General features: G+C 28.0%; 1 protein-coding gene across 1 annotated transcript; it reads left to right on the top strand.

Moving 5' to 3' along the window:
* The first annotated feature begins 6070 nt into the window (after positions 1 to 6070).
* Positions 6071 to 7367, top strand: LOC124943298. The gene is made up of 5 exons (XM_047483833.1): positions 6071 to 6124; positions 6214 to 6256; positions 6470 to 6659; positions 6730 to 6850; positions 6934 to 7367. The coding sequence occupies exons 1-5, from the start codon at positions 6071 to 6073 to the stop codon at positions 7189 to 7191; spliced, it is 666 nt and encodes a 221-aa protein (XP_047339789.1). The 3' UTR covers positions 7192 to 7367.
* Positions 7368 to 22278: the final 14911 nt, after the last annotated feature.

Raw genomic sequence — 22278 nt, 5'->3', positions numbered from 1 at the left:
TAATTCATATTAAAATATACATTTACTAGGTCATATTTATTTATATATAACACATTTCTTATAAATGATCATAATTAATTTTTAAATTCTTTATTACTTATCTAAGTCTTTATCATCTTTTTTAAACTATTATAATTTTGTATACAAGTTTCAATTTATATCATGCAAATTAAAAAGTCATTATATATATATATTATTTATATTCTTAAAATCATGTATATTATGAATTTAAATTGATATTTAATTTTTATAAAATTATATATATATATATATATATATATTAATTTTTCTGTATTTATATATTAGATTAGATTAATATATTTATTACAATTATAATTAGTTTTTTATTACTTTCAATAAATTAATAAATTGTACTATATTTAATTTTTTTCATTTAATATTAAAATTTAGAGATATAATTTTATTTTATCCATGTATAACTATAAATTTTATAAAATAATATATAATATTAAAATTGATATGTAGTTACAAATTTTATATACATTTACAAATATTACAATAAATTTTTAATTTCAAGCATTAGACATTAGAATTTTTAATTGTTTTTATAAATCATACAATAAAAAAAAGAATTATAAATTATTTTGTAAATCTAGTTAACTTTAAATTATTAAATTCATTATCTTATTTTTATAAAATATAAAATATTAATATTTGTCCAATTTAGGAATGATCATATATTATATTTACGTATGAACATATTATATTTGTTAGATTTAGATAAACTCTTTGTATGAATGTATCAAATATTAAGTTGAGTTAGTTTAATATATTTTTATAAAATAATTTATACATAATACTAAGTTTTAAATAAAATTTCATACTAAATAAATATGTCAATAATAAAATAATAGTTTAATAAATAACTAATTAATTTATAAAATAAGTTCATACAAAAATCTACCTTTACTTAGTTAGTTGATTGAGGATAAAATTTATTTTTATCTTACTTTTATAAAATTATTTATATTTTATACTTCAAATTCAAATGTGAATTTATTTCCAAAAATAATAAAAAAATAAATTACCACCTTAATATATAAGTTTTATTATATTACTATTTTATATTCATTTATTAGATATGTAATTATCAACCATATACATAATTGTTTTTTATCATAATTTTCTCTCATAATTAAATACAAAAATAGTTTTTTTAACTAATTCATCACTAATTAATTTATAAAATAAGAATTTAATTAATAATAAAAGTCTTATTTATAAGTTAATATTTATATATAACACATATCCTAAAAACTAGGTGATTTATTACATTAATAACAACTATACAAATATTTTATTTTTTTATTATTAAAAATTACATTATTATAATTGTAAATAATTTATTCACTTAATATATATACATATCTAATATTAATAATAATATTCTTATATTTTGATAGAAAATAATTTCTTTATAATTTTTGTGTAAACAATTATAATACATAATTTTGTATACACTATTATATTTTCAACTTATATTCCAATCAAATTATAAAATAGTTAAAATTAAGAATTTAAAACCTATTAACATTCTAAAATCATGTGTATTATAAGTTAAAATTTATTTTTAATTTATTTTATATATAACTTGTTATTATATAATACATAAAATATATTTTATTTAGTTTTACTATTATTATTATATTTAATCATTTTTAATATATATATTTTAAATAATTTAATATTTTAATTAGAAAATGTTTATTTATTTTATAACGATAATTTTATTAATTATTATTTTCTATATTTACTTATATTATAAATAATATTTTTTTATTTTATATATAAATTTTATTTTAAGTTTATTTTATTACAACTATTAATAATATTTCAATTAAATAAATATAATTTAAAATTTGTATTATAATTAAAATTTTAGATTTTAATTAAAATTAAATTAATTATTAAATAATAAAGTAATTTATAATAATAAATAATATTATTTATAATATAAATAAATATAGAATTATAATAATAATGAAAATTCAAATTTTGTGGCCCCAAAATTAAAATAAATATAAAAAAACATATTAAATATACAAAAATATATAACTAGATCATTTAATTTCAAAACAAGAAAAAATATCATTGGTGGTAAATATTGATGTACTTTTGGTAATTTTGAAGCCTCATTTATTAATATTTGTGATATATTATGTATGATGTTTTTATAATGAAAATTTTTGATAAATATTTTAAAATGAGAAAAGATTATAAAGATAAATATAAGAATAAGAAAAAATAAATAAATAAATTTAAGAGTATTAAAATGTAACCTCAAAAATAAATTTTAGGTTATGGTTGGATTTATGGTAAAAAAAAATTAAAAATATTAGATATGAAAAAGCTATTACAATGTAAACAATATAGTTAAGGTTAGTGATATAAATGAACTACAATAAATACAATAAAGATCTCGATAGATAAATAATATACGGTAAAATAGATAATAATATATAATTAATAATATTATATATACTAAAAATTAAAATTTTGGGGCAGTTGTGCATAAACGTTCGTATTCGACTCAGGCAAGTTGTGTTGGACTTTCAATCGGTATGAGTCAATGATACATGACATGGATTCTAGTTTCTAACCAAATGTGGAAAATGAAGCATCAACCTCTTCCAATTTTAACACATATATTTTATCAGAAAGGTTTTGGAAAGCATTGAACGCGGCACATCAACCGATCTGTCCTGGTAATGATAGCGAGAGTAAACTATCTGCAACTGTGAAACATTTTAACATAAAATCCGAGAACAATTGGTCCGAACGTGCTGTCAATCAAAATCTTGACTACATTAGATCAATGTTACCCAAAGACAATTGCATGCCGGATAATTATTATAGCATGAAGAAAAATTGGTTGAAGATTTGGGTTTGCCCGTGATTAGAATTGATGCATGTAGAGATGGTTGCATGCTTATTTGGGGGGAATATATTGATAAACAATAATGTAGCTTTTGTCATCAATCTCGATACAAAGAAAATGCTCATAAACTGAAGCCCCACAAACAACTATTTTATTTACCACTAGCTCCCAGATTGCAAAGGTTGTACGCCTCAAATGTGACAGCACCTCACATGACATGGCATGGTCGTCATGTCAATAAACCCAAGATCATGTGTCATCCGTCAGATGGAGAGGCTTGGAAGAGGTTTGATCACCATAATCCAATATTTGCACTCGAACATAGAAATGTTCGATTAGGACTATGTTCGGATGGATTTGCTCCTTTCGGACAATATGGAAAAGCATATTCATGCTGGCTAGTTATTCTAACACTGTACAATCTATCACCGGGGATGTGCATGAAATCACCGTATATGTTTATTTCATTGATTATTCCCGGGCCAAAAAGTCCTCAAAGAAAAATCGATATTTTCCTTCAACCGTTGATAGATGAGCTAAAAATGTTATGGAATGTAGGTGTTCCTACTTATGATGTTTCTCAAGGTGACACATTTATCATGAAGGCAATGTTGTTGTGGACGGTTAGTGATTTTCCGGTTTATGGAATGTTATCAGGCTGAAGTACACATGGAATCGATAGTTGTCCGATATGCATGAAAAAATCTAAATCCTTCCGATTGAAATACGGTCGAAAAGCTTGCTACTTTGATTGTCATAGACAATTCTTGCCATTGGAGCATCCTTACAGACATGACACGCAACATTTTACAAAAGACCGAGTGGAAAGAACTATTCATCCTCATATTAAGGATGGAGATGAAATATGGACAGAATTTTCCCATTTGAAGCTTGTTAGTGAAGCTCCCAATGAATATCCTCATGAATTCGGTGATTATCACAAGTGGACTAAGAGAAGTATCTTCTGGGAACTTCCATATTGGGGTAAACTTCTAATTCGACACAACTTGGATTTTATGCATATCGAAAAAAACGTGTTTGAAAACATCATAAATACGGTTATGAATGTGAAGGCAAAGACAAAAGACAACTTTAACGCTAGGAAGGATATGTTTCTTGTTTGCAATCGTCCGGAGCTACATGTTGATCCCAATACAACTTCTCGAAAGCCTAACAAGGCTTCATATAGTTTGACGAAAACAGAAAACATGATAATTTGTAAATGGGTGAAGACCTTGAAATTTCCGGATGGTTATGCGTCAAATTTGTCACGGTGCGTTGACACAACCGAATCAAGGTTGATTGGATTCAAAAGTCACGATTGTCATGTTTTTTAGAAATATTATTGCCTATTGCGTTTAGGAGATTACTACCTAAATTTGTATGGGGAACACTTGCGGATTTAAGTAATTTCATGAATGACCTAAGTGGTAGTGGAACTAGTGGTTCATCAAAGAGATTTATGTCAAGACAAGAAACTTTTTCGGCTCACAATTATGTCCTATTGAATTGTCCGGGGGTGGATCCATATTATAGGTATCGAATGATTAATTTAAATTTCAATTATACATTTGTTTGCTTAAAATTTATATTATGATTGTAGGGCCTTTTGTGACATGAATGTCGGGTTAGATCCGGATGAAATAGTTTGTCAATTCTCGTCATGGTTCCAATCAAAGGTGATGAACTATTTATTTCACTTTGATTGACAATTGATCTTATTTGGTTCAACACATGGTGTTCATTAAATTAGTTTTCAGGCTGTACAAGACAATCGACGGAATACGGAAAAAGATCTACCTTATTTCATTTCATTTGGTCCTAAAACGCCTGCAACCACATATTCAACTTACTTCATCAATGATTATGTGTGGAGGGCAGGTGATTACGGTTCTAATAGATCAATGATGAATAGTGGTATTTGCGTTCATGCAAACGATGTCGATTACTATGGACTTTTAGAAGAGATTATTGAATTACAATACCCATGTCCATGATTACGTGTTGTTCTATTCCGATGCATATGGTTTAATCCGACAAGAGGTACTAGAGTTAATCCTACCTACAGATTGATTGACGTTAACATGAAACATAGATTGAGGAAATACGATCCATTTGTTCTTGACAGACCTTGCTTAAGTCGACATGTGTATTTTGTTTCTTCACTTGATTTTTGTTAACATCTAAGTTTCATTATAATAAATATTTTGTCTATTCTTCATTCTACTCCTTTTTCCTATCTGAACTTACCTTGTAGCCCTTCTTTCATTTGACAAAGTAATGACTAGCTAGGTTTGGCAAATTGAGAACTCAAGACTTTATTGTTCCATTGATACTAGAAAAAGTTCTTATTTCATCAAAGGTTTATTTCATTTTCAGGATTATTATCTTTCTAGAAAATTGTACTTTCTTCGCTATTATAATTCTTATTATACCTTTATTTACAAAAGACTTTGGTAATACCTTGTTTATATATAGAAGTTTAAAAGAAACATTTAAACCCTTGATGACTGCTTTTTATGCATATTTGCAGAAGGGGAACACATGGTAAAAGATGATTTTTGTCCCACCTTCCATTAGCTAGCTAAAACTTATAGATATATATCCCTTTCAGATCTTATAGGAATAGCATGATCATATTATTTGTTGAATTCTGAAAGCTACCGTATTTCAATTTGATTAGTACCTTACGATATTATGTTTGATTTTTCGTCTAACATTAAAGTTAATTTCTTGCAATCATTTCATTTGCTTATTTGATCTGCATTGTATTATTCATTCCAATTGTCAATTGAGCTTCCTTAGCTTGTCTCTTGATGTGTATTTGTTTGTTATGATTTATTGTTCTTCTTTGAAATGGTAGAACTTTTCATCTAGGTTGAGTTCCTGGCTCATTTCTTGATGGGTATTTGTTTGATAAGGTCATTTAGTACTTTCACTTTTTGTTTCAATGCTTTTGTTTCTTTTACTTCTTAATTTTCAACTATTTAATTAAGTAAAATATTAAATAAATTTTGTGATGTATATCATTTTCAGTTACAAGTTAAGAAACACAACTTATTAAGGAACTAATAATTGAATATTTACTTCTCAATTTCCTCCAGGATTTGGCTGTCGTAGTGCTATTGATACTTATATAGTTTATTTCACCCAATTCATCAAAAGGAAAGGATGCCTAGACGAAAGAGGATAGACGATGAAGACACTGATATAGAATCAGAAGTCGTAAGATTTCTAAAATCCTAGATTTCAAAAATGTTGTTACTAATATGCTAATATTATTTTCGATAATGTTGTTTGATTATTGATTTCAGGATACAATTCGACCCAAAATTAATGCACCTGCCAAGAAGAGTGGTGCAAACTCTAAACGCCCTAGAATTGAAATATCCACAGTACCTAAAAAAACGTCTAAAGTTGTTTCAAGAAGATAATCCCCATAGAAAAAAATATATCCCAAACGACTAGTTGTCTCTACTCCTAAATCACCAAACCCGACTCAAATCCAAAAACAAAATAAAACATCCAAACAACCAACTCCCAGCCATGATATATCTACTCTCCAACTAGTATCATCAGCTGGTTTAGAGACGCAATCAGACCGGCCAGAAACCTTTAACAATCATGCACTCGTCCTTGAAGATCCAATCACAAGTCATCCAACCTCAAATGTTACTGATCATGATGATATAAGGGCGGAGGACGGGATAGCTAGTGTTTGTAAATCTTCTAATACGTACATCGAGGTTAATGGAGAAAAGTAAGTTTCAATAGGTAAATGTTATCTCTAACAATTGACAAATTTAACTAATATATTTTTGTTTCTACAGCTTCATTCCAGATATCTTGAAAGATATACATCGGATAGTAACGGGATATTGGAGAGGGCCGTATCTAAATTGGAATCAAGTGCCGGAAGACATTAAAAACACATGGTGGGAACATTTTACGGTAAGTGATAGTCAAAAACTTACATACTTTTAAATATTAAAAATTGTTTCAAATCCAAAACTAATTTCAATTACTTATTGAAGGAGATGTTTGAGTGGGATCTAGTTTCAGAGGGGGATGTAAACAAACTTTTTAAGAAGAAGGCGGGTACGAAGATAAGGAATTTCATAACTAGGGCAAAAGCAGCAATGAAGAAGCCACCACATGTCACATTGGAAGACTGGGCGCAAATGAAAATTAACTTTGAAGAACCTAAATATTCAGAGAAGTGCACTAAAGCTAAAGTACATAGACACGATTACACGTCAAATGGTGGGGCGACTACTGCGGTGGTTCCATAACGACGGAAGAACATCAAAGAAGATTAGTAAGTAATTTAGTTAATTTTTTAGTATTCAATTCATATTTATGTTCTAAATGAAATTATTATATATTTCTTGAAAGACACGGGAACTGGGAAGACTCCCAACCATTCTTGAAACATTTGAAAAAACGTTTATAAAAAAGATGGTACTTGGAGTGGGAGTAGGGCAGCAAAAGTTGTGGTATGTTTTATTCAATGATACATATGATTATTTATTATAAATGATGTTGAGATTATTATTTGTACTAATAATTTTTTTCTATGTGTAGGAAACTTTTAGTCAGCTCCATGAAACACAAAATTATGTTCAACTAGAAGAAAGAAAAACCGACACTGAATTGTGGATGGAGGCGGCTGGATCGAGCACTAACGGGCGGGTGTTTGGAATCGGATATATGGGTCGAAAACAGGTGTATCAAGATAATCGTTCCAGCACCAAGCTAAGTTTGGAGGTGAACACTCTGAAGGAAACAATGACTGAATTGAAGTTGGAGAATTTAGAAAAACAGAAAGAGGTTGAGAATTGTAAGTTGGAAATCAATACACTCAAAGACCAATTCGCCGAGATGATTCAATTAATGAAAAAAAATGGAAAACCTACTCCCCCAACAAATACAACTCCGGAAGGCGGAGACGTATGAAAAGATTAATTTCCTTAACCTATTCATTCATTGAATTTGGTTTTATACATTGATTTTAATTTATACCAAATATACAGGAATGAGTGATTTTAATTTGGTGTTGTTAGGTTCTGAATTAATTAAGAAACTTTGTGTGAACTTTAGATGATTTTGTAATGTTGAATAACTGTAAAATGTTAAAAAAAAGAAAAAATAAATTGTTCTCAATAGTATGTGATTTTAGTCAGAATTTCAGTTTTTGTAGACATCATCCTAATTAGATTCAATTCTACATCCATTTGGTCAACATTATGTATAAATATTTTCTTTATACATAAAATGTTTATACTTTTCATTTTTTTGATTCAAAGCTTTGTTTGTATTTTTTTATATGTGCACAGGTATTGCTGAAATGTGGATCTTTCATGATTTCATTATTTTATGGACAAGGTTTGAGAAATTATATTTTGGAAAGTTTGAATTGAATTAATCTGATATGTATGCTGTTTGACTTGGTTATGTTTGAGGTTAATTATGATGTTTGAATTAGTTATGTTTAAGGTTTGAGAAATTATTTTTTGGGAAGTTTGAATTGAATTGAAATTGTGGTTAATTATGATGTTTAAATTAGTTATGATTTCTTTTGCCTATTATATTTCAAAATTAGTTTTTTCAATACCAAGTTCAAATAAAATAAAAAAGTTACAAATGTCTTAGAAAATTTAATGCTAAAATAAAATTAGTGCACAATATTAATGCTAAAATAAATAAAATTAAAATAATGTATAAAAGATTTGCAATATTTTGAATAAAATAGTGAAAAATAGTTAATGCAAAAATATATTACAAATATTAAAAACACTATTATTGCAAAACCAAATGTATATATATTTGCAAATGTTAATGTAAATTAATCTTATATATATAAATTATATAAGATATTGAAGAAATGATTGCATAAATTACCGCAAATTGTATTGGATCAATTTCAAATATTTCGTATTTGAATATAAATTAAATTGAGTATTGCAAAACCAAATGCGGATACATTTGCAAATATCAATGCTAATTAATCGTATATTTACAAATTATCAAAGATATTGAATAAATAATTGCATAAACTACTGCAATTTTATTGGATCGTTTTCAAATATTCAATATTTGAATATAAATTAAATTGAGTATTGCAAAACCGAGTGCAGATACTTTTGCAAATATCAATGCTAATTAATCATATGTATATATATTATCAAATATATTAAAGAAAAGATTGTACAAATTACCGTAAATTGTATGGCATCATTTTCAAATATTCAGTATTTGAATAAAATTCGGAATGTATTGCATATACAAATGCGGAAATATTTGGAAATGTTAATGCAAACTATTTATTTTAAAACTTTAGTCAAGAATTTTTAAACTATTTTCCGTTTTGATTTAAATATATTTTAAAACTTTCAAAAAGATTTAAATGTTAAATTTTATTTTTTTTTAAATTAAAAAAATTCTTATTGGGGGCGAAGGTTTTTTAAAACGTGAAAAGAAATTATAAAAGAGAATAGATACATTGAGAGTTGACTATACAATCTCTCCGGAGAAAGAAAATTATTTGCTGAAATTAGAGCTAAAAAAACATTTTGAGAGTTTAACTCCAAATCTGTTCCTTGAAAAAAAATTTGAATTTTCTCCTTTTGAAAGAAGATTAATAAATTAAAAGTTGAATCTCTATGTTACAAAAAATTTGCTAAAATTTGTGAATCTAATTCCAAACAATAAAAATTTTCACTTAGGCCTAGTTCGGATTTGGATTTTCCAAATAACCCAACAAAATCAATTATCATATCACTCCCTCCCATTCATCAAATCAATTAATTCATTAATCGAAATACTAAAATACCATTTATTTTAAATTATTATTTATTTTATTTATATATATGAATATATTTTAAGTTTTTTTATTTAATCAATTAACGCTTTATTATTAAATAAATAATCTTTTAAATTAATTATTTCTAATTAATTTAAAATACATACTTTCTTTTAATCAAATTATGATTTGATTATTTTAAATTTAAAAGATTATTTAAAATTAATCATGAGAATTAATTATTGTTATATATAATTTTAAAATATCAATATATATTTTTTATTCTTTAATAATATTTTATTAAAAGATTTTCAACACGCAAATCGAGGTTAAAATTTATTGAACCTCGAGCTTTTCCGGGATAAAATATTTATGGGGGTTACAGTTTTCTAGCGACTCTACTAAGGATTAAATTGTTTAACTCAAAAACATAAAAAACATGCCCACTAAAAAAACATTTTTAAGTTAGTAGGCACAACTAAAAAGGTATATCACTTGGTAGATACATAGGCTTTATCCAAACAAATGCATTAATTTATAGTGGTTGAACCTTAATTACTTTTAGAAGTAGACGCTAGGATGTCGGTACTTCTAAAAGTTAAATGCAAAGATTGTCGACGAGGAACGACAATTTGTTACAAATCGAGCAATGATGTTGCGAGAGTTTGACCTAAAATACATGGGATCGACCATTCTCTTTGGCAGCGAGTCATCCAATATGACGTAGGCATTGTGGAGATAAGGGAAAATTCTCGATTGAGTCAATACTTCCTAGTTTATGGAGGTGTTAACCCCCTCCAATCCAACACTTTGAAGTTAAGCTTCATTATATATATATATATAAATAGATTAGTTAGTTACAAAGTTTAATTTAAATTGTTAAGAATGTCACGCGTTCATCAAATTTGATGTTGAATTTGAAATATAAAATCTTATTAGTCTAGTTGGTTAAAGGATTGTACCATTTTTGTTAGATTGCAAGTTCGAAACATACATATAACATTTTTAATTTTATTTTGATCAGTTTTAAATTTATGGTCGGATTAACCCACAATTCGACTCAAGTATCCATTTGCTCTCACATATATATACAAATTAATCACAATTCTCGACTCGGCAATCTGAATACTTTGAAATTAAGTATCATTAGATACGCAGAAACACATGAAAAGTTTAAATAGTAATACATGTATCTAGTTTTGTGTAATCGACCAAACTAACATTACTAGAATAGATAGTTAATAATAAATATTAACATACTAAAATTCATCAACTTAGAAACATTCATAGATGATGAATAGAACCGAGAAATAAAGTAGCAGTGGAGTTGTATCTTTACCATTGTTATACACAAATGGATTTAAAGCTGAAATCTATCCATTGATCCCATATCGAGCTCTAGCTCATGCCACTACTAAACTCATCTTGCTCCAATCCTTGCTACGTGAACATTGCATCTCCCCGCTTCAACCTCTCACTCTATGGTGTGACAACATTGATGTTTAATTTCTGTCGGCTAATCCAGTTTTTCATGCTCGTACGAAATATATAAAGATTGATTTTCACTTCTTTCGCGAACGTGTTGCTTAGAAATCTAGTTTCATCCGATACATACCTATTGATGATCAAATTGCCGACATCCCCACCAATGGACTTGCGTCAAACTGATTTGCTTTATTATGTAACAAAATCACGATGTGTGTCTCCCCGTTTCGTTTGAGGGAATGTATTAAAGACTCTACAATTAAAGAACAACACACTTGAGTCTCTTGGTTTTTATATTCCAGCTATTAAGTATATTTAAAATCTTTACATATTCTAACATTTTAGTTTCCCTTATTTTTTTTATAAATTCATACTCTTGTAATTGTAATAACACACTAAAATACATTCTTAATCTACAACAAATTCTTGCTTACTTATCTCTTTCACTATTGCAATATCATACAAATTATTCAAATCAGATAATCAAATTGATAAAAAAATACTTTTTAATCATCTTACACATAAAAATTCAGTATTATCTTAGTCTCTTACCTTTATGACAATTTTTTATTCTTTTTATCTAACTTGAGTCTTCAAAAAAATAAACATACTCAATTTTATTCATATACTGTTTTTGTTAAATGAATATTTCTATATTGTCTATAAAAATTAGACACGTCAATATAAATATATTTCAAATCTTACATTATCAACATTTTATTTAAATAATCTGAACAATTTAGAATGACATTATTTTCTGTAATAAAAAAGAATGTTGATAAAATATACTCTTAAAATATATCTTCTCTAATCTATGATTATTTGAATATCAAAATAAAATTCAAAAGTTATAATTTTTTTGGTCGGAATTACAAATTGGGGCTACTTATTAGGGGTCAATCCCAATTTGGGATTTCTTATTTGGAACTTCAAAATTTGGGGCTTCGCATTTCAGGTTTGTAAAAAATTAGATTTTCTCTAACGGACATAAACGTCCGTCAAAGAGTAATCTTAACCTATTTTCATAAGTACAAGATCGGTTTCATTGATTAAAATTTAGGGCATCATATATTAGCAACATCAAGTTGAGCACGACTCTTCGTGCTCACATACACTCTGTTTTCTCTAGACATTTTTTTTCTCACTTTGGCAACGACCGACACATCAACACCGTTGGAGCTTCTGACGTCGAAATGATCTTAAATTTCTCAAACAGGTGCGTCTCTTTCCCCCCTATAAACCGGATATTCATGAATTGAATGTTGAGGACAATGGAAAGATGATATCGAAGAAAATATAGGAGGCAACCCGGGAAAAAGCGCAGAAAGTAGAATGAGCTCCTCTTGTATGGTCAACGAAGATTATCCCTAGATACTAGTTCATCCTATGGCTCGCCTTCTTGGAAAGACTCAACGCTCATAATCATATCAGCAAGTATATGAGTATCCCAACACGAGCTGTCTTCTATGTAGAGGAAATGAAGAAACCATAGATCACCTATTCGGGTGCTGCTGTATTGCTTCAGAGTTTTGGACAGATTCTATATAAGTCTGGAGCTGATCAGTTTCCTGAGCGAGTGGAATGAAATCAAAGATGCAACACTACTCAAAGCCATGGGAAATAGATTTGCAACAAGATTATTCAAGTGCGACTTTAGAGAAGTGGTGTATAACATTTGGCAAGAACGAAATGCAATGGTATATGACAGAACCCGCAAAAGCGTTGAAGAGTTATGGAAAGATATTGTATCAGATTGCAGCGCCCTCGCGGGAACGTCGACAAGAATTCCAAGCACGGAGCAGAACTGAAATATCTGTAGGAACTGGAATTTACCGTTTTTAAACTCGCTAGAATTGAAAACATTGTAATCAGATAATTCATTTATTATTTTAGCTTTTTAGCTTTTATTCAGAATATTACGACTTCAAAATCATTCTAGGCCTGTCTAGAATGATCTCTTAAACTCGTGGTTTTTTCCCAATTTTAGGAATTTTTAATGAAATGACGCAAAGTCGTTTTTCCCCAAAAAAAGGTAAAGTAATGTTAACATGTTTTCATATGTCCAAGATTTGTTTCATTGATTAACATTTAGGGCTTCATATAGCACCAAGAAACTCTTCTTCCTCACATACACTATCTTCTCCACTTCCAGCATCCGCAAAGGTAAAGTAATCTTAAAAAAATTTCATATGTCCAAGATTTGTTTCATTGATTAACATTTTGGCTTCATATTTTTTTAATTAAATAAGAACTAGCATGGCACCCTACAGTCATGGCCCCCCATTTAAACTCAAAGCGTTTCTAGGTGAAATCGAACTCGTGACCTTTCGGTGGAGTAGTTCTTGATATTGTAGACACTCATTTTTGTTTCCTAAAATTATATTTTTAAATAAATCTAGAGCCTACCAAATTACTTTTTTTAATTACTTTTGTGAATAATATAGCCCTTCTTTACTGTCTGGAGCTGAAGACAAAGCTGCATTAGACTAGCTTGAGATTTAGAGGAGAATGTGTATTCTAAAGTAGAGCAAATGGCTTTAGATGTGGTGCAGGATTCACCAACCACTTGGGCTATGATGAATTATGAACGGGTGGAGAGAAGACATGAAAGGATCCTTTGATTTTGTTCCTCCCAGATGGTAAAATCAAAATTTGGAGTAAAGACACTAGATCCGTCAGTAACATCGGATTAAAGAAAGGCTTCAGGGGAAGAATTAGTTCCAGTAACATATGGATAAAGGCCATAACCTTTTATGATAGGTAAGATTTGAGTTTTACAAAGAATAAAGTTTTTGTGATCAAGTTTATTAGATGTGAGATTGTGAAAGAGATTAGTGGTTGAATAATGACTCTAATACCAAGTGAGAGAGATAAGTAAACAAGTTTAGAACTAGTTGTAGATTAATAATATATTTCAGTGTGTTATTACAATTACAAGAGTATGAATTTATATAAAAATAAAGGAAACTAAAAGGTTATAGTACATAAACATTTTAAATATACTTAATAGCTGGAATATGAAAACAAGAGACTCAAGTGTGTTGCTCTTTAATTGTAGAGTTTTTAATATAACCTAGGGCTACAAATGAGTCAAGCCGCTCATAAGCTACTCGCGAGCCGATCGATCAAAGCTCGGCTTGATCTTGACTTTGATCGTGTTCAAGTCGAGCTCGATCAAACTCATTTAATATTAAAGCCGAACTCGAGCTCATATAATGATTGTTCGATGGCTTGTCGAGTTTTTTCGAGCCTGATAATATAGTATATATTTTTATTTATTTAATATTAAAATTTAAAACAATATTTTTTTTCTTCTCTCCCTTTTCAAAGCCCATATAACCATATAATAGGCCCAATCCATGTTATTATATTATCTAAAACAAAACACTAATTTGTAGTCTCTTTTTCTTCTCTCTCTTCCGTCTTCACAATTTATTCTTCTTCATCGTCATTTCAACTTTCTCTTCACAATTTCATCTTCTTCTTATCATCTTATTATTCTTCACCATTTCGTCTTCTTCTTATCTTCTTATTCTTCTTCACCATTTCATCTTCTTCACTATTTCATCTTCTTCTTATTCTTTTTCACCATTTCATCTTATTCTTTTTTCGTCTTCAATATTTCTTTTACTCATTGATAATAGGTTGATTCAATTTTTTATATTATCTTTCATCTATAATATTTTTCTCATTCATTCATAAGGCTTATAGGTAAAATTTATTCACAAAGCTTACAGGTATCTATCTATTTTCATATTTGCACTTCTGACTATAGATAACTTTTCACTTCTGACTATAGATAACTTTTCACTTATGACTATAGATAACTTTGATTTCCTTTTGTATTACGAGAAACTTATGCTTATAGGATTAATATTAAAAAAATACTATTATATATTATATATATATATATATAAGTAAGAAATATAGAAACATTATTATATATAATGATTTTTAATTTATATTAGGGTTGATATATAATGATTTTCAATTTATACTAGGGTTAGGGTTGGATTATTTATAGAAAAAAAAGGCTTAAATAAAGATATAATAATTAGTATATTATATATAATATTATATAATATTGAAGGAGATAAAAAAAAGGTTAATATATTATATATTATATTGAAAAGAATAAAAAAAATGTTAATATATTATATAAAATAAAAAGTAAAAAAAAATGTTAGTATATATTTTATATATATTATGAAGGGATAAAAAAATGATAGTATATGTATTATATAAAATATGTTGAGAGAAAAATGAATTTATAAAATTAATAATATATAAAAAAAAAATTAATAGATTATAACTATAAATAAGTTAATAATTTCTTGTTATACTTGCACTCAAATAGTTTAAATATATATAATAATATTTAAAACATGTTTAATATTTTGTTGACAATATCTATTATTATATTTCATAATGTATAAGTTAAATTTTGATATTTTTTTAACATATATTTTTATATTAATTATTTTTAAGCTTAAATATTTTATATTATTGACGGTAAGTTCGTGTGTTATGCTTGAAGAACTAAAAAAAGATTAATATATTGAATGTTCAAACAATTTATATTATTTTGTACTTTAAGTTTGAAATTTTATGTTTTATAATTTTGATTAATAATGGTGGTTTGATGTTTTTGGAGTTTGAACTATTATTTTTGAAATTTTGAATATTTATGATTGTTTCATATTTTTATTTTAAAATACGTTTTAAATGTTGAATATATATGAAAGTTTGATATATTTTTTTGAAAATAATGATTTGAGTTTGTGTTCAAGCTCGATTTCGATTTTGAGTTCGAGCTTGAGTTTGAAAATTTAATTTTAGTTAAAACTTTTCGAGTCGAGCCGAGCTTGTAGTTTAATGGTCGAGCTCGAGTTCGAGCTCAAATTTATAAACTCGTTCAAGCTCAAGTTTGAGTCAAGCTAATAAATACTAAATCGAGTCGAGCTCGAGCTCAAGCTGGTTCAAGCTCGACTCGACTCATTTGCAGCCCTAATATAACCTAGCATGAATTCTGTGCATTTACACAGATAAGAATATATTTAAAATATTATTTATCTATAAATATTTTAGATAAAATTAATATTATTCAAATCTAAGTAATTTAAAATTAGTTTTAGTTTGTATAAATTAAGTTTAAATTTAAACTTAATGTTAACATATATTTAATCTACTCGGCACCCCACTTAATCCCTCAATGCACCCTACTTAACCCCTCAATTGACCATCATCTTCTGACTCACACTTTTTTATATATATTTTCATCCCTCGGAGAACCACCCACCAATATTAGTCGACCTATATCGATGACAAATCTCTTATCTCTCGTCAAACTTAACCACCAATCTTAATTCTGACCTCACACTCGACAAATCACCTACCACCCACCTGATCTCCATCACGAGATGGAGGTTGGAATTAGTTGTTGGTTTGACGAATATTTATTTAAAAGTTGGGTCACCATATATTATAGTCAATAATTTATTCTTATGAATCTAAATTTGCATGTTTTGAAATTTGAATCCTTTAACCGCTAGACCACTTGAGATTGTTGAAATAATTTTATTATTTTTTGTATTTATATATATTTTGTATTTAATATTTATTATTAATTAGTTAATTTTTATATTCATCAAAAAATTATTTATATTAATAAAGAAAATATTATATATATATATATATATATATATATATATATATATATATATATATATATATAATGAGAAAAAATGTATAAGAAAAGATAAAATATATTTATATAAAACTAATGATGAAAAATTAATATATATATATATATATATATATATATATATATATAAATAAGGTTTTAATATATATATATATATATTATAAATTATTAATAAAAAATATATTTTATGATTATTGTGAATATATATATATATATAATTAATGTGGAAGAAAATTATTAGAAAAGAAAAAAATATAAGATAAAATATATTTTTAATCTTTAAAATCAAAATTTTAATTAAGAAAAAGAGGGTAGGGAAGAAGAGAGAGAAAATACCTGATTACGTGGATTATACACTCCCCAAGGCAGCCCATTTGATAAAATTATTAAAGTATTTAAAAACATTTATTCTAATTTGAAACATATAATCTTGTAGCTTACTGGTTTAAGATAAAAACTTAAAACTTTTATATGGTTATAGGTTCAAATATCATTAAAAACAATTTCTTTTTCTCAAATTTATAAACTAAATCTAAAGCAACAAAAATATATCGTCTTTTTTTCTTCCGGGGCTGGGGCAGCCCAAATCTCGGGGCCGGCTCTGAGTTTTGTTAACTTTAAGCATCATTATATATAATAGATTGTTAGGGTATAAACATTTGTTATGAATTCACTATAATAGATTAGATGTCAATACTTGTCTATAAGAGAGTAAAGGTTATGAGTTCGATTCTCAATGAAAATATCTCAAATGATAGATCATAAAAAAAATATGTTAGTTTCTTAAATTTAAAAGACTTCAAATTATTATTATATATATACTTTTTATAATAATTATTTATTATACTAATATTATTTAAATTAATTTGTTTGTAAGGAAAATTGAACAAAAAAATCTCATACAATAGTTTGCTAGTGTTTACTAGTTTCTTGTACTTATTTGTATTAGTATTTAAGAAACTTTTTTTTATTAATATTATTATGAGTTAGAAAATTGTTTGATTACTATTTTTAAAATTGGTATTCCAGCCGCACCAACTATCACCAAAGAGAGATATATCATATTGAGGGTTTAATTTATAATAGAAAGAGGAAGTAAGACGAATTTGATTCACATGGATGGACGATAAGAATTATAGGGCTACCCACTTTCACAAGTCAATATTATGACCACTAAAATGAGTTGATGGAAAATTTGCTAAGGAAAAGGTATGTGGCGGCGAGCCGAGATAAGAATGACAGGGCTACCCACTTTCACTAGTCAATACTATGACCACTACAATGAGTTGATGGAAAATTTGCTAAGGAAAATGGATGTGGCATGTAATCGAGAAAATGTGGAAGAACACGGCGAGCCGAGATAGACGACCGGATCGGCAGCGACTGTGGGCTGGCAACACAGCACTCAAATAAAAGAACTAAAGACCAATTATTGCAAAGTGAAATACTTCATCTACTCAGATTGGTTGGAGTCTTTAAAGAGAAAATTTGCTCAACTATCTAATATGCAGGCAAAAGGATAACTATCTAATAATGCAGGCAAAAGGATGACATGTGTATTAATAGTAATAACTTGCCTAAAGCTGCTCCTCAGTCCAACGACATCAATCAGTGGAGGCATTCGACATCTAAAACTAAAAATAGTTTTTAGACAAAAATAAGATAGACGAATTAAGAGTGAAGCTTCAACTCTTAGTAGAATATAGACGGTTAATAATAAATATTAATATGCTAAGTTCATCAACTCTAAAACATTTTAAATTCACCAGAGAAAATTATATTTACAGATTGTGAAGAAATTTTGCATGTCATACTTAATAAAACCTTCTTAAGAGGTTGTAACTTTCTGCTTCACATAGACTTAAAGGATAAAAGTCAAGAAAATATCGATCAAGCAATCTTAAGGTAAAATTAAAAGAAAAAAAATATATGTCCACTAATGATAGAATTTAGAGTTCGATAACTTTGATCAAGAATCTCTCTAAAATCTTATGTGTGTATTTTTCTGCCCAATAAAAATATCATCTTGCCTATGCAATACTTCAATTCCATGAAAGAATTACATATTTTCCAAATTAGTCATTTCAAATTAATAAACATATATTCTTGTTTATAGTTAATATAAGAACATTCACTTAAAGACATACTCATTTTAGGCTATACAATGAAAACAATATATTTTTCAATAATATTATACTAAGCTTATGTGCTTGTTTTAGGCTATACAATGCTTTCTTTAACTTGAAACTTTATGAACTTCATATTTTCTTTTCTCATAACTATGTGACTATTGAATATATAGTTCTTCATTTAATTCTTCTCACAAAAATATTGATTTTACACCAAGTTGATAAATTGTCCATTTATGTAGAGTAGTCATTGCAATTATAAGTCTATTTATATCCAATCAAACAAGAAATTCAAATATTTCATTATAGTCTACTGCATGTTCTTGATTAATTTTTTTTTTTAATAAATCGGACTTTGTACCTATCATCTTTTCATTTCTCATTCAATTTAATCTTGTAACTCATTTCACATACATCTTGTGTTTTTCAACTAGTAGGTTAGTCCAATTTCTTTCAATATTTATAGCATTTCTCTATTTTGATATATTCACAACTTTAAAAAACAATATAGGATCACTATTTACAAGCAATGCTTTATTGTGTAACACCATCTTCAAGTTTATCTTTTCTCAACTAGATAGTCTCTCAACCATATTGGTGGTCTTCTAACCCTTAAAGCCTTTTCTTATGTTGACTTTTACTTTATCATCACTTTCATTCCAATCAGACGTGACACTACTTTTCTTTCCAGAACCAATATTATATAATTCAAAATTCGAAATTTTCAAACTTCACATTAAGTCACTAATTGATACTTCCAACTCCTTAATTCATTTAAATTGATAGGATTAAATGGTTACATTAGTCTCTCCCTATAAGCTCTTATAACATTAACATTATGTGTGTATTAATAATTATTTTCAAAATAAAATATATGGAAGTTATATAATTTTTGTCAATTAAATTTTCTTTTATATTTGATATTTTTCAAAAAAAATTCAATTAATATTTAAGAATTATAAATAATTATTACATCTCAAAATAAAATTATATGAGTGTTCTTGAACAAAGAATTTAGATCTGCGTTGCCTTCTTAGGCTTCGTTGAAGGTTCTTCAAATGTTTTAATTGTAGGCACTCATATTTATATCATTTGAGTAATTAATATTTATTTTTTTATTCTATAACTCTTGAGATGAGATTCTAAGAGTTTGAAAATACCAACTATGTTTTAATGGTATGTTTTTGTTAAATAATTGAGATGATTAATTATATTAGAAAAATAATTATATTAGAAAAATGATCTAATTATACTAGAAATAATTATAATGTTGAGTTGGATATTTGATTACACTTTATTAACCTTGCATAATGTCGAAGAGATCGAAAAAGTCAACAAACAGTTGGCCATATACTAGATGAAAATGAAGTGGCTACTGATTATACTAAACTAGAAACAGTGAACACGTGGACAGTTTTAAAATCAACTAAGAAATTTAAAGGGTTCCTAGGTCTGACCGAATATTATAGAAGATTTATCAAAGGCTACAATTCCATAGCCCAACCCTTCATTTCCTTGCTGAAAAAGGTCAATTTGCATGGAATGAAGATGGTGATGAGGCATTCCTGATGTTGAAGCAGCGTATGCTTTCCCCTCTGGTCCTGACGCTATCCAATTTCAAAGTACATTTTGTAGTAGAAACAGATGCAAGTGGAGGTGTAATTGGGGAGATATTGATGCAAGAAAGACGACTCCTCTCATTCATAAGCAAGGAAATTGAACTAGGGAAGTTACCATCATTGACATACGAGAAAGAGTCGATGGCCTTGACCTTTTTTTGTGGAGAAGTGAAGATCTTATCTTAGATACCAGCAGTTCATTGTAAAGACCGGCCATAATGTTCTCAAATACCTGCTAGAATAGAGAGTACAGACCCTGTCAGAAGGGAAATAGCTTTATAAATTGGTGTGATACAATTTTGTGATTCAATATAAAAGGGAAAAGAGAACCTGATGGCAGATGCGATGTCTATGCGGGTAAAAGAGTCCAATGTGCAGGGGTCTCCGTCTATCACACTGTTATCCGAAGACAAATTCATAAAACCTATGAAGTGTATCTTAATTTGGCCAAAATCATTCCTAAAATTCGTGTTAATGCTGACTCTCACCCGAAATACTCATATGATCATGGGATGCTAAGTAAAAGGTACCGACTAGAAGTGGGAAAGAACAACAAGCTCAGAACCAACCTAATTGCAGCAATGCATTTGGGAGTAGAAGAGTGACATTCGAGAACACTGGTCACTCAAAAAAATGCAGCTAGTTTACTCCCAGTTAGGGATGCTGAAAGATATTAGAGAATTCGTCCGAACCTATGAAGTGTGTCAAAAGAATCGGACTATTAAACATATACGAGTTTGCTAGATCCCTTAGCAATTCCCAATCGGTTTTGGGAATCAGTCTCCATGGATTTCATCGAGAGCTTACCAAAGTCAAAAGTAAAAAAAATGTTATTTTGTGATAGTAGATATACTATCGAAAATGGACTATTTTATAAGCTTACAATATCCTTTCACTGCCTGAACTGTTGCTGAAACCTTTGTGGCTAATGTATCAAAAATCCATAGTATGCCAACAACCATAATCATCGATCGAAACAAGGTATTTTTAAGCACCTTCTGGTGGGAATTCTTGAGGATACAAGGAGTTAAGCAAACTTTCTCCACAGCTTATCCACCCAGACGGATTGCCGAACTGAGATTGTCAATAAATTTCTGGTGACTTATCTACGCTGCATGGCAGACTAAACTATAAAAGATTGGGTACAATTGTTGCCTTTAGCTGAATAGTGGTACAAAACCAATTTCTATACAAAATACAGATAATCCCTTTCGAAGCATTATACGAATACCCTATCCATACACTAGAGTGGAAGAGGTGTATTTGATAAACTTCAACTCCTAAAATTCTATTTAAAAAAGTTCAGAATCATATGAAGCAGTTGCAGGATACAAAGAGAAAAGAGTTCATTTTGAAAGTTAGAAGTTGGGCATTGGTGAAGTTACGGTCATATAGATAGCTTTCGGTTAATATGTTATTTCACAAACTCTCACCAAAGTATTTTGGGCCCTTTCAAGTGTTGGAAATGATTGGGGAAGTTGCCTGCAAGATGGAACTTGAGACTGACACCAAGATACACAATGTCTTCTATGTTTCGCAATTGAAGATATTTCAAGAGATTCCTGCTGCTATTAAAGTAATCCCCAGCTTAGTGCACAACCAAACAGGACCGACAATATTTTGGGTGAACAAGACATGAT

The sequence above is a fragment of the Impatiens glandulifera genome, chromosome 6 (assembly GCF_907164915.1).
Source record: "Impatiens glandulifera chromosome 6, dImpGla2.1, whole genome shotgun sequence".
Classification (NCBI taxonomy): Eukaryota; Viridiplantae; Streptophyta; class Magnoliopsida; order Ericales; family Balsaminaceae; genus Impatiens; species Impatiens glandulifera.
This window is presented reverse-complemented; position numbering and strand designations above follow the sequence as displayed.

Coding starts and splice junctions, on each gene's coding strand:
- LOC124943298 (XM_047483833.1), top strand. CDS start 6,071: ATGCCTAGACGAAAGAGGATAGACGATGAAGACACTGATATAGAATCA. Junction 6,125..6,213: donor CTGATATAGAATCAGAAGTC/GTAAGATTTCTA, acceptor TATTGATTTCAG/GATACAATTCGACCCAAAAT. Junction 6,660..6,729: donor ATCGAGGTTAATGGAGAAAA/GTAAGTTTCAAT, acceptor TTGTTTCTACAG/CTTCATTCCAGATATCTTGA.